Source organism: Corapipo altera, unplaced genomic scaffold (genome assembly GCF_003945725.1).
Source record: "Corapipo altera isolate COAL_440 unplaced genomic scaffold, ASM394572v1 45, whole genome shotgun sequence".
NCBI lineage: Eukaryota > Metazoa > Chordata > Aves > Passeriformes > Pipridae > Corapipo > Corapipo altera.
In genome coordinates, this window is record NW_020884877.1 from 452,985 (window position 1) to 468,767 (window position 15,783).

General features: G+C 42.2%; 1 protein-coding gene across 16 annotated transcripts in view; it reads left to right on the forward strand.

Annotated features, from left to right (window-relative positions):
- The window catches only part of UNC80 (unc-80 homolog, NALCN channel complex subunit), a 121,358-nt gene that overhangs the window by 75,162 nt on the left and 30,413 nt on the right, over positions 1–15,783 (forward strand). For all 16 annotated transcript variants that reach the window (XR_003526531.1, XM_027636436.1, XM_027636435.1 and 13 more), the window contains 13 exons: positions 549–732; positions 1,361–1,455; positions 2,328–2,417; positions 2,818–2,919; positions 4,581–4,761; positions 5,666–5,934; positions 9,356–9,490; positions 10,195–10,333; positions 11,952–12,048; positions 12,729–12,899; positions 13,108–13,200; positions 15,180–15,215; positions 15,528–15,746. Coding sequence is in view for 15 of the 16 variants with exons in the window: in XM_027636436.1 (XP_027492237.1) it covers positions 549–732; positions 1,361–1,455; positions 2,328–2,417; positions 2,818–2,919; positions 4,581–4,761; positions 5,666–5,934; positions 9,356–9,490; positions 10,195–10,333; positions 11,952–12,048; positions 12,729–12,899; positions 13,108–13,200; positions 15,180–15,215; positions 15,528–15,746 (1,811 nt within the window). In the remaining variant the exon portion in view is untranslated. The remainder of the gene's footprint in view (positions 1–548; positions 733–1,360; positions 1,456–2,327; positions 2,418–2,817; positions 2,920–4,580; positions 4,762–5,665; positions 5,935–9,355; positions 9,491–10,194; positions 10,334–11,951; positions 12,049–12,728; positions 12,900–13,107; positions 13,201–15,179; positions 15,216–15,527; positions 15,747–15,783) is intronic.

Below are 15,783 nucleotides of genomic sequence, written 5' to 3' on the forward strand. Positions count from 1 at the left end.
CAATTTGTCCTGGATTTTTAGGAACAACAGACAATGAGTTGTAGACCAACAGAAGGATCCCAAAAAGCTTTAGTTATTTTACTTAATTTTCATTCAGAAAGTGTTTTGCTCTTAGAGAGTACTGTTGAGCAAACCTAGCAACTTCTTTCAAGACTGGGGTCAATGCATTTGCTGCAGTTAAAAGACGAAGCAGACAAGATGTATGCTACTCCAGGGAGCGTTCTGTTGTTCCTGAGGTATCTACATGGCAGCACACCAGAGCAGAAGGCATAGGAGGTCTCTTACTGCAGGGGTTCTTCCTTTTCTTCATCTACAATGTCTTTTAAGGCTGTGCTGCAAGAGTACTTTTTGCCCCCAGTCCGCACTCTCCCGAGAAAAAGGAAGAACAGTACAGGCAGATTGTTCTTTAGCACAGACTTTCAGGATATGTTCAATAAGTTTAACCCTCTGAGTGAAGAAAGACAGAACAATATTCTGTGTTTATACAATGCTCTGCACAGTTAAAAGAGCGTGTACAACCTGTTATTCCTCTTACTTACTGCATGCAGGTAGGACTGATCATGTATTTTGTACGGACTCCGTGTGAGTGGGGCATGGATGCCATTTCTGCCACACTTACCTTCCTTTGGGAAGTGGTGGGTTATGTTGAAGGACTCTTCTTCAAGGACCTCAAACAGACTATGAAGAAAGAACAATGTGAAGTGAAGCTGCTAGTGACTGCCTCGATGCCAGGTATAGGAAATGAGTCTTTGAATCTCCTTCACTTCAAAGTTCATGACCCACTCTACCAAAAAGGAGATCCATCAGAACTGGATCAGTAAAAGGCCCGTTACAAATGGCTGCATATTGGAAGTCAGTTTTCCTTGAGTTGAGTGTTTAGTCAGTAAATTCTACTTCTAATTCCTAGTGATTCAGAAAGCCACTTCAAAAGCTCTAAAAGAAGCAAACGAAAAGTGAATTAGAACAGTCTTTTCAACCCAGAGATTCTTGCCAGTTGGGCTGTGAAAGGCTGTCAGGACGATCACTGTAAGACTGTACCATTCGGACTCTGGCCATCACAAGTCAGGCAAGAGATACCTTGCTGAAAAACAGATTTGACCTTTTAGGTTTGTTCTTCCCTCAGAGTGACAGTGGCTGCTAAAGCCATCTCATCCTTTAAGAACAGATCAATTCCTCATTAACTGTGGAAGTGTGAAACTATGCTAACTCTCACTACCTAATAGATTCCAGACAGGACTGGCATGGGCTGCCTGCCTGCCCAGGAATGAATTTTACCTATCACTTTTCCTCCGTGGGCAGTCTCCTGAAATTGAGTTAATTAAAGAGGCCAGAGAAGACTTAACTCCTTTTCTTACTTTAGGCACAAAAACCCTTGTTGTGCACGGACAGAATGAGTGTGACATCCCAACGCAGTTACCAGTCCACGAGGACACACAGTTTGAGGCTCTTCTGAAGGTAGGAGTGAGTTTTTCAACTGGACAAGCTGCTTAGTGGTACATTTACCTGCCATACCTGTACGCCAGCAATCCATTCCGCCTGATTGTCCTGTTCCAGTGTTGGGGAGGGAAGTTCTGCTCACAGGCATTTCTGTCTGCCTGTAGGGGAGCTTGGTTGTGAGAAAAAGGATCCCATATAAAGGGATAATAGAAATGCTCTGAGCTCACAGACAAAACCCCATAAATACAACTACATTTGAAGATACTGCAGCTTATTGGGTATTTGCCGTATACTTTCAATAAATACATAAATTATTTAAATGTTTGTATTTATCAACACTAAAGACAACAGAATGATGAAGATCAGAGCGGATATGATGGTTCAGTAGCCATGTTGATATCCTGGGATCCAGGAAATGTGAGGTCACTTTCCCTTTCTACCAAAAACTTCCTGGATGGCTTTAACTGAGCCACATCGGAAACAGATTTGTAAAAGCTTTCAGTTTGTTCAACTGTGTTAAATTTTAATGGGAATCACATCTCAGTGATTTGAAGGATCAGAACTTCAGTGTCCTTGCATATCATCTATGACTAAAACTTGATAAATACACAGTAGGGAAATGGAAGCTGCAATACCCATCTGGCTCATAGAGTCTTCATATGGGTGATATAAAGACATCAAAATAATAAACATCATTTTTCAGGACTGTGATACCAGCATGCCTTGATTATCACAAACATATTCAGGTACTTTATGATTAAAAACCAGAAATTAAAGGTTTGTGCCTTTATATGTTATTATATTAGATGGATATTCTTTGTTTGGATGTTGTGGTCTTTGTACAAGACAACTAAAAAGTAACAGAATGTTTTGATTTCTTCTTTTTTCAGGAGTGCTTGGAGTTTTTTAACATACCTGAAACTCAGTCTTCTCATTATTTTTTAATGGATAAGCGTTGGAATCTCATTCATTACAACAAGGTAAGGCAAAGATCAGGTTCAGGCGACTGTTCTTTCCATCTTGTCCCTTTTTCAACATCAGGGTTATCTAAAGGAAAACAAGCAGCCCATAAATAGGCAGAGTTCTGTCCTCTGAGCACCACATCTTGAGTGTTTAGTTGTGTGTGAGATGAAAAATTGGAATTTGACAGAAGAGGGAAGAGGCAGAGGAGGAGTCCCTTGCTCTTAAGTCATTAATGTCTAGTTTTCATAGAAAAGAGCAAATTTCTCTTCTGTTTATGCTCTTTCATGATGCCTGACACTGTCTGAAAGTCCCTGCCCTTGAGAAAGGGCTAAAGGGCTTTTTATTCTGTTCTGTTCTGTTGATTGATGCTGTTATGATTACATTTGTTTAAAATACACTTTTTTCCTTTCCTGGCAGACCTACGTCCGTGACATTTATCCTTTCCGTAGGTCTGTTTCTCCCCAGCTCAACCTGGTGCAGATGCATCCAGAAAAGGGTCAAGAGCTCATTCAGAAGCAGGTATCTTACTGTGCCATCAAACACCTTTGCCCAGAAACAAACCCTATAAATAAACCTTTCTTTTTCCTTTAAAGGCCTTCACTCGTGCTGCATGTAGATCAAGAACTTTGTTCTAGCTGTATCTGCAGAGGATGGTAATAAGCAGGAAATAAAAAAGGGGATAGGGGATTATGGTTATACAGTATGCATTTGGGTTTAACAGTTGTATTATTCTAGTGAAAAAACAGTTACTGTAGTTATGTCCCTAGCAATGTGAGCGTGGGAAAATATCATCAGGAGTGGTTATAAAAAGCAGCTATAAAGCTGCTTAAGAGCTACTACCAGCTAAAATAATGGAAAACATAGTTAATGCTGTCTCATATGTGTATGGCACAGAATAGGGAAATATTTCATGTGCTGCATCTGCCAGTAGAAAGTCTATAAAAATCTGAAATTACTTGGGATCATTTTGATTGCTTCTCTAACAGAAATTACTCTCACTCTGGTTCTAGGAGATGTGTCCCAGAAATGAATAAGTTTGATACATCCTACATGATCCAAAAAGATTTAAATGGCCTGTCCAGTTTTGTCAGGGTATTATTTTGCTTTCCACATTTTTCTATTTAGAGTACTGAGAGGTCAAAATATTTGTAAGGTAAAACTTACATCAGCCATCTACCAGCCTCTCTGTAATCATGCAAGATGTTGCTGAAAAACATCCAGCTTCAGCAAAGAAAGCAGCTCTGTAGCCACTGCCCACAGAGCAGCAATCCATGGAAAAGTACTTTCTTTATTGTTGATTGATTGAGCACCCAATTCTGAGCTGAGTGCACTTTAGAGCAAGGTCACAGCAAGGAAGGACATGTGAAGCTGGGCTTTGTCACATGTTAAGCCACATGCTTCCATGTTTTAGCTTCTTCCCAGTAGCTAAGAGCTGCCTCAAAACTGCTTCCAAAGACAGTTGCTTCTAGTATGAAGCATCATGCTGCCTCATGGTTACTTTTGGTATCAAAATAGGCTGGTCCTACCAGTCACAAGTTCAAAGGAGGCTGGTAGAATGGAACTCAGTTTCCCAGCTGGTGTAAACCAGAAATGATTGTCTCAAATCAAGGAGGACTTTGCTCCTTTGCAATAACACAGATTCTGGTCTGCTTTGTTTTATTGACTGCTTTGCTTTTGCAACTATACATACACTTTCTACAATCAGATGTGAGCCATCCTCATCCCAGAAGATGGATAACAATTCCTACTTCATGTTGACTATAGTTTAAGACCTTGCAGAAAGCAACTGCCAACCATATGGTTTTCAGTTTGGAGTTGGTTTTCCTCTGGCCACATTGGGGCTCACATTGGCAAAGCTTACATTAATCTACAGAACATCACATGGCACAATGGCAAAGTGTTTGACAGCCACTTAGGGTCCTCCAGAAGGCTGAGATAGAAAATGTTGTTAGAAACTTTTTTACAAACACGATCCATCTTTGCAGAGCTGGGCTGGAGAACAGTGGTCACGTAAATTCTACCCAAAGGGTGCAGCACTAGCCCTGTGAATTTCAGCAGGATCCTCTGGGCCACGAGTGCAGCATCCCTCCCATAAGAGGAAGCGAACCTAGGGTACATATACATTGTAAAGAGCTTTTTGGTCAGACTGATTCAGATCCTTGTCTCTTTTTCTCTGTCAGGTGTTCACCCGCAAGCTGGAAGAGGTGGGGCGAGTCTTGTTCCTGATATCCCTGACGCAGAAAATACCTACTGCCCACAAGCAGTCCCATGTGTCCATGCTACAGGAGGACCTCCTCCGCCTGCCTTCATTTCCCCGAAGTGCCATTGATGCCGAGTTCTCACTGTTCAGTGATGCCCAAGGTATGGCCTTTGGGAGCTTTCTCTGGGGCTGTACAAGGCCGAGAAGGTTTCGATGAGGTACTTCATTTGCCCACAGGCTTTGCAGCATTGCAGAAGAACTGAAAGCTGATAAATCTTTTCCTAGGGACAGAGCTGTTGGTTTGTAAGCGCAGCAGAAGGGAGGGTTTCACTGTTACAGGTCTCCAGACAAAGCTACTTTCTTTAGAGACAAATGAGAATAATTTAATTAAGTGTTAAAATTATGCATGATGCTACAGCTGCACTACTATGTCCAGTATCATAACTGCTCCTAAAAAGGATTTCTTGGAGCCCTTTGCCATCTACTTTGAGGAAACAATGGGCTTCCAATGAAGACTGGACAAATTCTGCAGCAGGGATGTAGAAACTGCTCAATTTTTAGAAACTTTACTCTTAAGGACTTCAGGATTAAACAGGCCTCTGTTGCAGGATGTTAAGCATTGGCAAGTTCTGTAACAGGCCCTAAAGGCACTTGATTTCAGAAGCATTATTGTAACTCTGCATAGATGTCCTGTCATGTGTGGGACACCTAGAGGATAAAAATTGAGCATAAATCCACGCAGCTGTTCAGATTGTGTGAGGCAGATGATGCACGTACAAGCTCACATCTTCCACTTTTTAAGAGGAGAATTTCCAACCAGCAGAGAGCAGATTTAACAGTGTGAGATTCCTTATTCTCTGTCTTCATGTTGGTGCTTTCAGTCAAGGTTTGTTCAAGCCCTATGGGCAGTTAAAAGGGTACAGGATGGGTGAGATCATTTTAAAAAGGCAGAACAATGGTCAGTGTTGTGGGATGGTTCTTTGTAGAGACCTTTGGCCTCTGGGAATGTGACAAGGCTGGCTGTGGTGGACAGAGTTGATTGCTGTTGCCTCTTTTCCCCCGCAGCTGGGAAAGAGCTCTTTGGTCTGGACACTCTTCAGAAAAGCTTGTGGATTAAGCTGCTGGAGGAGATGTTCCTTGGTATGCCCAGTGAGTTCCCCTGGGGGGATGAGATCATGCTGTTCCTGAATGTCTTCAATGGTGCCCTGATCCTGCACCCCGAGGACAGTGCCTTGCTGAGGCAGTACGCTGCCACCGTCATCAACACAGCCGTGCACTTCAACCACCTCTTCTCCCTCAGCGGGTACCAGTGGGTGCTGCCCAGCATGCTGCAGGTGAGCCACTCCCAGGAACGACAGGAGGGAATGCTGCTGACCAAGCCGTGTGTTACACTGACAGAGAGTAGGGTTAGGTTAGAAATTAGGAAGCTTCCCTGTGAGGGTGGTGAGGCACTGGAACAGGTAGCCCAGAGAAGCTGTGGATGACCCATCCCTGGAAGAACTCAAGGCCAGGTTGGACAGGACTTGGAACAACCTGGGCTAGTGAAGGGTGTCCCTGCCCATGGCAGTGGGGTGGAACTATGTGATCTTTAAGGTCACTTCCAACCCAAACCATCCTGTGATTCTACGATGGAACTGACACTTAACAGGGGAAATTTTAATCTGCTGAGTCCTGGCGAGAGCACGAATTTTGCAGGCCTCAGGCAGGCAGCAGATCAGGGTCGGATGGCCCAAATTAGCTTTCCCTTTTCTTCTTGAGTAAATGACTACATTTTATTTACTTGTTTGTGTTAAGTAAATGAATGTCCATTTCCCTTACTCTGTACTGCCACACAGAAATGTGAAATTTCTGGACAATTTTTGGGCCTTGGGTCTCCCTCGGTGGTTTCTCCTCCAGGGACGGCTGAAACTTGGGGAATCATTGAAATATCTGTTTGCTACTTGCTGATTGAAACAAAATTATAATCACTTTTTAATTATGAAAAACTGTGTGTTGTCTTTTCCTGTGAGTGATGACAAGTACTGGAAGTGTTAGAGGTGGAGCTTCTCTTTGCTTTGAGGTGTACAAGTAGACCATTTTTCCTGTTTACTTTTGAGAAAAATTAGCTACTGAAAATGAAATTTAAAAAAAGTAGTTGTTTTACAGAAAGAAAGGATTATTTCTGTAGGGCTCGAAGACAGTATCTAGAGATTAAGTATTATAATGCAAATACAGAGAAAACTATCATTTCTGTAAAAGAAGCATTCCTGTATGTATTCATTTTAGCATAGTTAATGGAGCACAGTAATTAGGACCAGTGATTACTTTAGCTACCTAAACAAAATCTCTAGTAACTGGAAACTGTAATATCGTGCCTTACATGGTTAGATAAGTATAAATTGGATCCAAGTTGTCAGTGCATGGGTTTATTCATTAGAAACAAGACATTTTGAAATAACATAGCTTAATAACATAATTTGAAGTACTTGGCAGTAATCATTCAGACCTATGAAGGAGTCTCACTTCATTTTCACTTCATATGGTGATATGGTTTGAAGCTGACTCCCTGCCAAGTCTCCAAACCTTACCACCAGAAGTGCCCCCCCCCCAAAAAAAAACCTCAGGGAGAAGAGGGAGAAAAACAACCAACTAAGAAAACCCGAAACGAGAGAGAGACAGCTAAAGTGATATATATAAATATATTTACACTTATGTTACAATTGAAATATATGCAATTTAAAATATATACAATTTCACAAGGGAAAGGGAAGGGGGAAGGGAAAGGGAACAAAACCAAAATAAAATATATATATATATATCCCAATCAGTAGCCCGAGATCTAGTAACTAAAGAGTTAGCAAAGAAATATCCCACCACTCTCCTTGGGACAACCGAGAGTCACTCCAGGAGGATCGCCGGCAACCTCCGCCTCCCAAGGTCGACAAGGCCTTACCAGACCTCGCTCCCCAACACGGCAGACTCAACAGCAGGGAACCTGCACCTCCAAGCCGCCGGAAGGAAAGAGAGCGAAGGCCTCTCCTCCTTTCTTCTTATAGTCTGGCTTATGTAAAAATCGTAGGGAATACTGGGTAAATCTGGACCCTTCCTTGGCTACAAACTGGTCACCAAGGAAGGCCTAGCCCAAACCACCACATATGCAGAGAAATTAGCTTGTAATTCTTTTCTATCCTCCCTCTCCCAAATTATTGTCAACTACTGAATTAATAAAATACCCCTCTTGAGATGTAAAAAAGCAATTCCAAAACAAAACCCAAGTGTTGCTGAGCTTGTTTGGTTTTGCAGTCCTTCACTTCTGTGCTTCAGGCACTCAAGATTAGGTGGTCTGTGGTCAGTTCTTCTACCGCTTCTGGGCTTGATCCAGTCTTTAATTGAACCAGCCATTAACAGCTTAGCTCCTGGTGCATACATGCATAGACCCCCACAGGGCTCTTTTTGATGCAGGTTTTTCCACCTTCTTTGGTAAAATGTATATACAGATAATTATTTCCCTTTTCTAAGATAAATGAGATATTTCTGGTGTCCTCATAACCATTCTAGAGGCTTCTGGTTGTATTAAAGCCACGTTAAACTCAGCCTACCAGGTTACTGAGGAGTGAATACATCTCTGCAGAGGTCTCACACTTAAAGAGCCCTGGGCTGTAATGTGAATTTTGCACTACCAAAAAATCTTAGTATTTCTTGTTGTCAGCAAATACCAAGAAAATCCTTCCTATCCACACCCCAAACAAGACTTGTACCAGCAGAGAAGTGCAGACAGGTGATTGGAATGGACAGAAAAAGGAAGCACAGAGAAGTTGTTCCTAGCAATTTATATTGTTTGCATAACAGAGAAACAAATCCCACATCTTTGGTAACATATTGGTTTCATAGTTCAGTGGCCAGCCCTGAAGGAAATGCCACTCTAAAAACCTTAAAAGATCTTAATAGTGGGTGGCACTGTCAGTGTGTTGGAGGACAGGCTAGGAGTCCAAATTATCATGACAAACTGGAGATGCAATTGGAAAAAAAGGAAAAGAAAACAGATCATGTTGGTCAGCTTACACCTTACTTTCAAATCATCAGCCACATAAATGTGGAAGGGAAAGCAGCTGATTCAGTAGCACCTCTGCAGGACAGTGTGTTGGAGTTTTTATAGATCTGAAGCTAAACATGAACCAACAGTATCCTTCTACTGAAGGATAAAAGAGAAAAATACCTCAAATGCCATTCTGAGATACCTACACAGATTTGTATCTTGTGAAAGAAACATGGAATAATTCTGCTGCTCCAATCAGCAGCACTCCTGACTGGAAGTATTGTCTCTGTCCAGTGGGCACTGCACGAAAAACATCAGTTAACTGAAGAGACTGCAGAAGAACAGGGATGTCATCTAGAAAACATGTGTTGTCAGGAAGGACTGGAAGATCTGATTCACTAAAAAATATGAAGATTGAGGAACAAAGCACTAACTGGCTTCTGAGAAGTAAAGTGCTTCTAGGAAAGAGAGGGAAGGATTCTACCTGTGATACATAGGACAAAAAATAATGGACTAAAGGTGTGGCAAAGAAGGTTCAAGCGTGAAAAGCAAACCTTTTTTCTAAGGGTAGTTTGTCCCTGAAATGCATTGCCAGGGAGGGTGGCCCAGTCTCCATCTTTAAAAGCCTGTTAGGCAAACATGTCAGGAATGACCAGGCTGTAGTTGATTCAGTCTGGGCTCAGGAGATGAAGAGTTCTTCCCCTGTAGTAGTGCCTCCATGTCCTCCTCCATCTGCTCAGGTGTACTCTGACTATGAAAGCAACCCCCAGCTGCGCCAAGCGATCGAGTTCGCGTGTCGCCAGTTCTACGTCCTGCACCGCAAGCCCTTTATCCTGCAGCTGTTTGCCAGCGTGGCCCCTCTCCTGGAGTTCCCTGTGAGTAAGAGTGATTCTCTAGTCTCATAGTGGGGAAGCCTGTGCATGCAGCCAGCCCCTGTCAGAGGTCACAAACAGAAAACACCGAGTGCTGAACAGAACTGGTTCTTAAACTTATTTCTGCACACTTCTGTGGAACAGCTGATGGAGCAGGGTGCTGAGATAATGAATTGGCCACTGATATCCAGGCTAGTAAATGCGGCCTCATTTCAAATTTCTGTGTATAAATACGTTATAAAAGGACAATAATGATTTCTAGCTCTTCAAATGGAAATCCATTCCTAGCATCTAGCAACAGGAATTAAAAGCTTAATGCCAAGTTTTAGTACATGTGAACTCAATGACTGGACTAGCCCTGTTTTGAAATATTCCCTTATTACTTTTCAACATTTTAGTGAGTTAAGGCAAGGTAATGGCATCTTAATTTGAAGTGGGGCTGCCAAATCTAATTGTACATACACAGCAAGCACACATATCTGTCCTTCACAGGGCAGCAAGGATCTGTGTGCAGTTTTCAGATCATGCTCCCGCTGTAGCATGAGTCTGTTGAGTCAGGCAAGCCTTATTATTTGGGAGTGGTGAGCTCTTGAACTCCGTGTGGGCCCTTTGTCAAAAACAAAGGTTGCCCACACCTCCAGATGAAGATTCCTGAGGTGCACACAGGCCCTCAGAAAACCAGCCATGAATGTTTGTTGTTGGAACAGGATGCCACAAACAACGGAACCAGCAAAGGAGTGTCAGCTCAGTGCCTGTTTGACCTGCTGCAGTCCTTGGAGGGAGATACTCCTGATATTTTGGACATCTTAGAGCTGGTGAAAGCAGAAAAGCCTCTCAAGTCATTAGGTAACAGCAGAGCACCCTTTCTTCAATTCTGATTTGTTGTTTATTGATTCAGCATATATTTGATGCAGTCAGATTTATTCAGGGCCCTTCTCTTCTCCCAGAATGCTATCATATTTGTTTCTTATGCCTCATGAGGCTTTTAAGCTTGGCTTTATCACCGCCATCCTTTTGATATTTTCTGCAGGAGGAGAATTATTAACTTCCTTCCTTCCAAAGCTACTTTTTCTGCATTAAGCCTGCTGGTCTGAGACTAGCCCCTGGCATTTTGAATTTTATCATGTGTGGGTGAAAAATCAAGATGCCTAATAAACTGTATCATGCTGACAAGATCATCCTCTGCTCTGCTCCATGGGGACAGGAAACAAAAGCATCCTCTCCCATGGGCAGACTATGATGGATGCCGTTAGATATCCAGCAGTGCTGAGCTCCTGGGGGGATGTTATCACAAAGCAGAATATATATGGCTGTATGATGTATCCAGGACAAGTTATCTATGCACAGTATTTAATAATTTGGCTACTTTGTGATTTGCAGAGAAGTAATTTTTGCTGATTTTTATTAGGATCTTCAGCTTACTTTCCACATTTGCACTTCCCTTAAATAATATTTATCTTGTTGCACTGTGAAGCCTGACTAGCCTTAGAGTTAAAGCTTTGTTACATACTAGGATTTTATCACCAGTTATAATATAAAATAGTACAGAAACAGGAGATACTTCTTCCTCTTTGTTGAATGTAGCAAACATTTATATAAAATCTTTGGGGTTTCTGTGGAGGGCTATTCAAAGACATCTCTGAAAATTCTCAAGTGTATGTGTTGATGATGAGGCTGTAGATGAGTATGTTGTGTATCTGGTATCTTCCATATGAAGATCAGAATTTTCTAAAATATTTGACATCCAAATTCCATTGTTCAAAGTGTTTTGTTTACATGTTTTGGGACCTTAACTTTTACTTGGGCTCCTGCATACCAAAGTCACTTCTGAAAACGGGACTATAGTTGTATTACAGATATTATTCTTTTGATACTTTAGTTTCTTGGTGCCTGGAACTAATTATCCCCAAAGTTATATTTGTAGTATAGGACTTAAATGCTTTTGAAGACTTTCTCTGAAATCACTAGCACAACAAACTCACTTTTGTGCTGGCACCCATGTGGCTAACAGTATGGAAGGTGTTTGATTTGGAAGTAAAATTATCTTCTGCCATCAGTGGTGTATCACCATCATTTTTTGTCTGGTGAAAACATGTAAGAAAAAGCAGGAGGAGCATAAAAATTATCATTAATTTGACATGTGCCTTTGTCATGTATGAGCTTAAGATTTGCTTGTGATGGGTGGTGTTTGAAACAGGACTCCAGCAGCTGTAGGCCTTGTGCTCAGCCATGAGTGACCTACTGAGAGCTGTTTCTCACCTACAGAGTCCTTGGACAGCAGGGTGCAAGTGGGAGTGCAGCATATGTTTCCTTTATATAGACAGATTTTTATCAAAAGCCAGTGCCTGTTGGGCAGTTTTAAGAAGCAAGCAAGTGGAGAGAAGAAAAAAGAAAAAGCATGCTAGCTCCTTTCATATTCAGTATGATTGTGTGATAGTCTTCTCATATTGCTTTACTCCCTCAGACTTCTGCTATGGAAATGAAGACCTGACCTTTTCCATCAGCGAAGCCATCAAGCTGTGTGTGACAGTGGTGGCCTATGCTCCTGAGTCATTCAGAAGGTGCTAATCTGTTATATTGGTTTGTGCAGACTCAGAAAAGGCATAAAAGCTGCACAGGGTATGTGAAAGCAAGGCTGGAAAATGGAGGCAGGGGGTACAGAAATGCATTCCAAACACGGAGCTTCCCTGTGAGGCCAAGCCCTGGCTAGAACATCAGCTCCAAATCCTGCCAGCTGCTGACTGCAGCACTAAGCAGGATGGCAGCTGGAGCAGCAACACTTAAGCTGCATTTCCCAGGGGAGACACACCATTTCCTGCAGGTTTCTGTCATCAGAGAAGCAATGGAGAGGGAACTGGATGGGGAGAAACAAGCAGCTGGAAAGAACAGAAAGATAAGAGAGTGGGGAGGTAAACTTGCTAAAATACAAAGATTAGTTTGCAAGAGGGAAACGAGAATAAAAGGGTCTGTGAAAGGGAAGATGGTTGTTAGCAAATGGATGACATATCTGGAAGATACCCAGAAGTTCAGGCTGTTTCCATTACTATTATTGTTTCTTGCATCAGCTAATTTTCCCCCTGAAATCCCTCATCCAATAGTTTCTTTGGCTCTGGGCTTCTAGTGAGAAGCAATGAAATCACAAGCCCAGTGAGAGATCCAGGGGTCTTCAGATAGGAACTTATGCCTCTACCTAAAGTGAGTTTCAGGACTGACAAAGTAAAACAAATCGTTATTTTTCCAGCCTCCAGATGCTGATGGTCTTGGAAGCGCTTGTTCCCTGTTACTTACAGAAACTGAAGCGACAAACCTCTGAAGTGGAGACTGGGACAGCAGCTCGTGAGGAGATTGCTTCTATGGGTGCCCTTGCCACCTCTTTGCAGGCCCTCCTGTACAGTGTAGAAGTTCTCACCAGGTAACCCACGTGGGTCAAAGGTCTGAGCTGCATATGGTTTTCCGTGTGGGAGAGGGAATGCACAGGAGGCCACAATGTGCATCTCAGCTTGAATAACAGTTGAGTTTGAGACATGGTAAAGTTAGTGCCAGATTTCACCAGATCACAAGGAGAATTTCATTGTGCTTGTTAGATTTAGTGTGTAATGTGCTGTTCACCTCTTTGCTAGGCCTATGACAGCTCCACAGATGAGTCGATGTGACCAGGGCCATAAAGGGACCACAACAGCAAACCACACCATGACAGCAGGTGTGAACACCAGGTAAGTCAGGGGCCTTTTCTTTCATTTTTCTTAACAGGTTTTTAATTTTTTTTGAGTAAGGCAGCATTACTTGGAGTGCTTGGCCTCAGAGAGCTTAGGAAGTGCTCTAGATATTGTGAGAGAACAGTCACATAAAAAGAGCACATAGCCCAAGACTGCATTTCTGATGGCAACCAAAATACTCAAAACTAGAATTTCTAAGTAGAAGACCAGGATATCAAAATGGATAACATCTATCTTAAATTACTTCCTGTTTGTTTCTCTTGTATTCTAGAAGTATACTGCCAAAGCAACTATGTCCCTCTTCTCTATGCTTTGCTTCCTGCTGAGTCCACTGTCAAAGTGACCACTGGGCAGAGCACACTTGGATAGCAGAAGGGTCAGATCCTTCGGGCCCTGTTTTGAAGTATTGAACAGGAGTACAAGCATAAACTGCATGTCAGTTGATACTCGCAGACTGGCACCTCCTCTAGGTTTCTTTTCTTCCCTTTTACATTTCCTTTTACATTTCCTATGCTCTCCTTGTATGAACTTTACCTCCACACTGGTCTGTGGTTTTTTTGCAGTTGCAGATAGCAAAGGAGGAGGTGATGGAGAATTTGAGAGAAGTGGAAGAATGACTGGGAATATTTTTGTCCTTCTTAAAAAACCCCAACAAAACACTAAAGAACCTTCTCATGGAAGAAGGACATGGCACCAGCAAACTATAATAGTGCTCCTTGGCCATAGTGGCCATTCCAGTTAGGCTGCTGCAAATCAGACAAGGCTTCTGACAATTTAGTCATAGAGAAAGGGCTTAAGAAATTTTGTTATAAAATCCACCCACAAGCATTTGGGATTATGAAGGTTTTTTGTTGCAGTACTGATTATTTTTCTAGGAAGCTCTGCCTTCTCCTAGCCAGACTGTGCCTTACTGTGCTTAAAATCTGAATGTTTGCACTGACCTGGAAAGGGAATTGTCCCCTAGAGCTTTCCAAGTTATTACCTGTCTTTTTTTTTTTTTTTTTTTTTTTTTTTTGGTATTCAGGAGAGGTAGAAATCACTCTCTGCATGGGTCATCAAAGTGCTACTATGTCAGTTTATGGATGTGTAGTGTACACATCTTGGGTCATAACTCCTGGAATCAATTCAGGCATGGATGAAACACAGCTTTGACTTCAACCCCTGATCTGAGAAGCAGATAAACTCCCCCATGCTCGAGTCTGAAGTGGATATATGCCGTTTACTTCCATTGCAAGATTGCCCAGTCTAAGGAAGATAAGGTGCAATGGAAAGTACTGCTTTGTTATCTGTCTGCTCATTTTGGAGAGCAGTTAATATGTATCTGCTGACAGGCAATGCAGAGATTCCCAATGCTCTGTGACTCAAGCATCTTGATTTACATTTCCAGATCTTTCTGATTATCAAATGTTCAATCTCTGATCCAAAATATTTTTGCACTGCTCCAGATTTCCTGCCAATATTTCTTCTATTGTATTATCATTGCAACAGACATCTGCTGGCAAGAGCAGGAGCCTCATGAATGATCACTGTTACAGCCTTGGACATGTTAGCCAAGTGGTGCAAGGTTTATTAATGCTTTCTCAACAAGAAGTGTCAAGAGAAAATGACAATAAAACAAAAAAACACACTGAGGTGTTTTTTCCACTTGGTGAGCTCTGGATTTGTAGAACAGACTGAGCACTGGAGGGAAAATCAGTAAGAGAAATTACTTGAAAGAGGGCTATGGTTTATCAGCTTAAATTTGTCCTTTCATAACAGGGTGGATAACTGTAGGAATATGTTGTTTGCAGCCAGTTGGGAGGTAAAGGCTGTTCAATGTGGTAATTATGTGTAGCCATGGTTCCAGTGGCACAAGATATCATCCTGCCCGTGCTGAGTAAACCTCTGGGCTACAACAGTATCACTTTCTTTCAGAAAGGCACAATTTAGACATTACTAAGTTGCTGTTTAAAACCTCCCTGTTTCTGTTTTCCCAGGTACCCTGAACAAGGAACCAAACTCCACTTTATCAGGTATAGTAAAATCTTTGCCCAGTCTTCCATGACATATGATGAACTGTTTATATGCACTGCTGCTGTGACAGGCAGCCTTTTTTCAGGGGAGGGTAGCAAAGGATAGTTCATACAGAAAAATATTTACATTTTTAGCATGACTTTGCATATTATAATTTTCCTTTTTTGTTTTTTTAATTGCAGGTGCAACTGCTTTTCAATTTCAGCAGAAAGCACCTGTTGCAAAAACGAGATGGAGACATTGTTATAATCTATCCCTGCTGATCCCCTGCATATAACACTTCCTACTTTGTCTCATTTAATATTCTCCAGGGAGAACCTTCACATATTGGAGGAGGGCCAGGGTCTTCCCCGAGAGGAGCTGGATGAACGAATTGCCAGAGAGGAGTTCAGGAGACCACGGGAGTCATTGCTGAATATCTGCACAGAGTTTTACAAGCACTGTGGTCCAAGGCTGAAGATTTTGCAGAATATGGCTGGTGAGCCCCGCGTGACTTCTCTGGAGCTGCTGGATGTGAAGTCCCACATGAGGTATTCCACTGGCATGCTGCTTTTCTTGCTCGTTTCA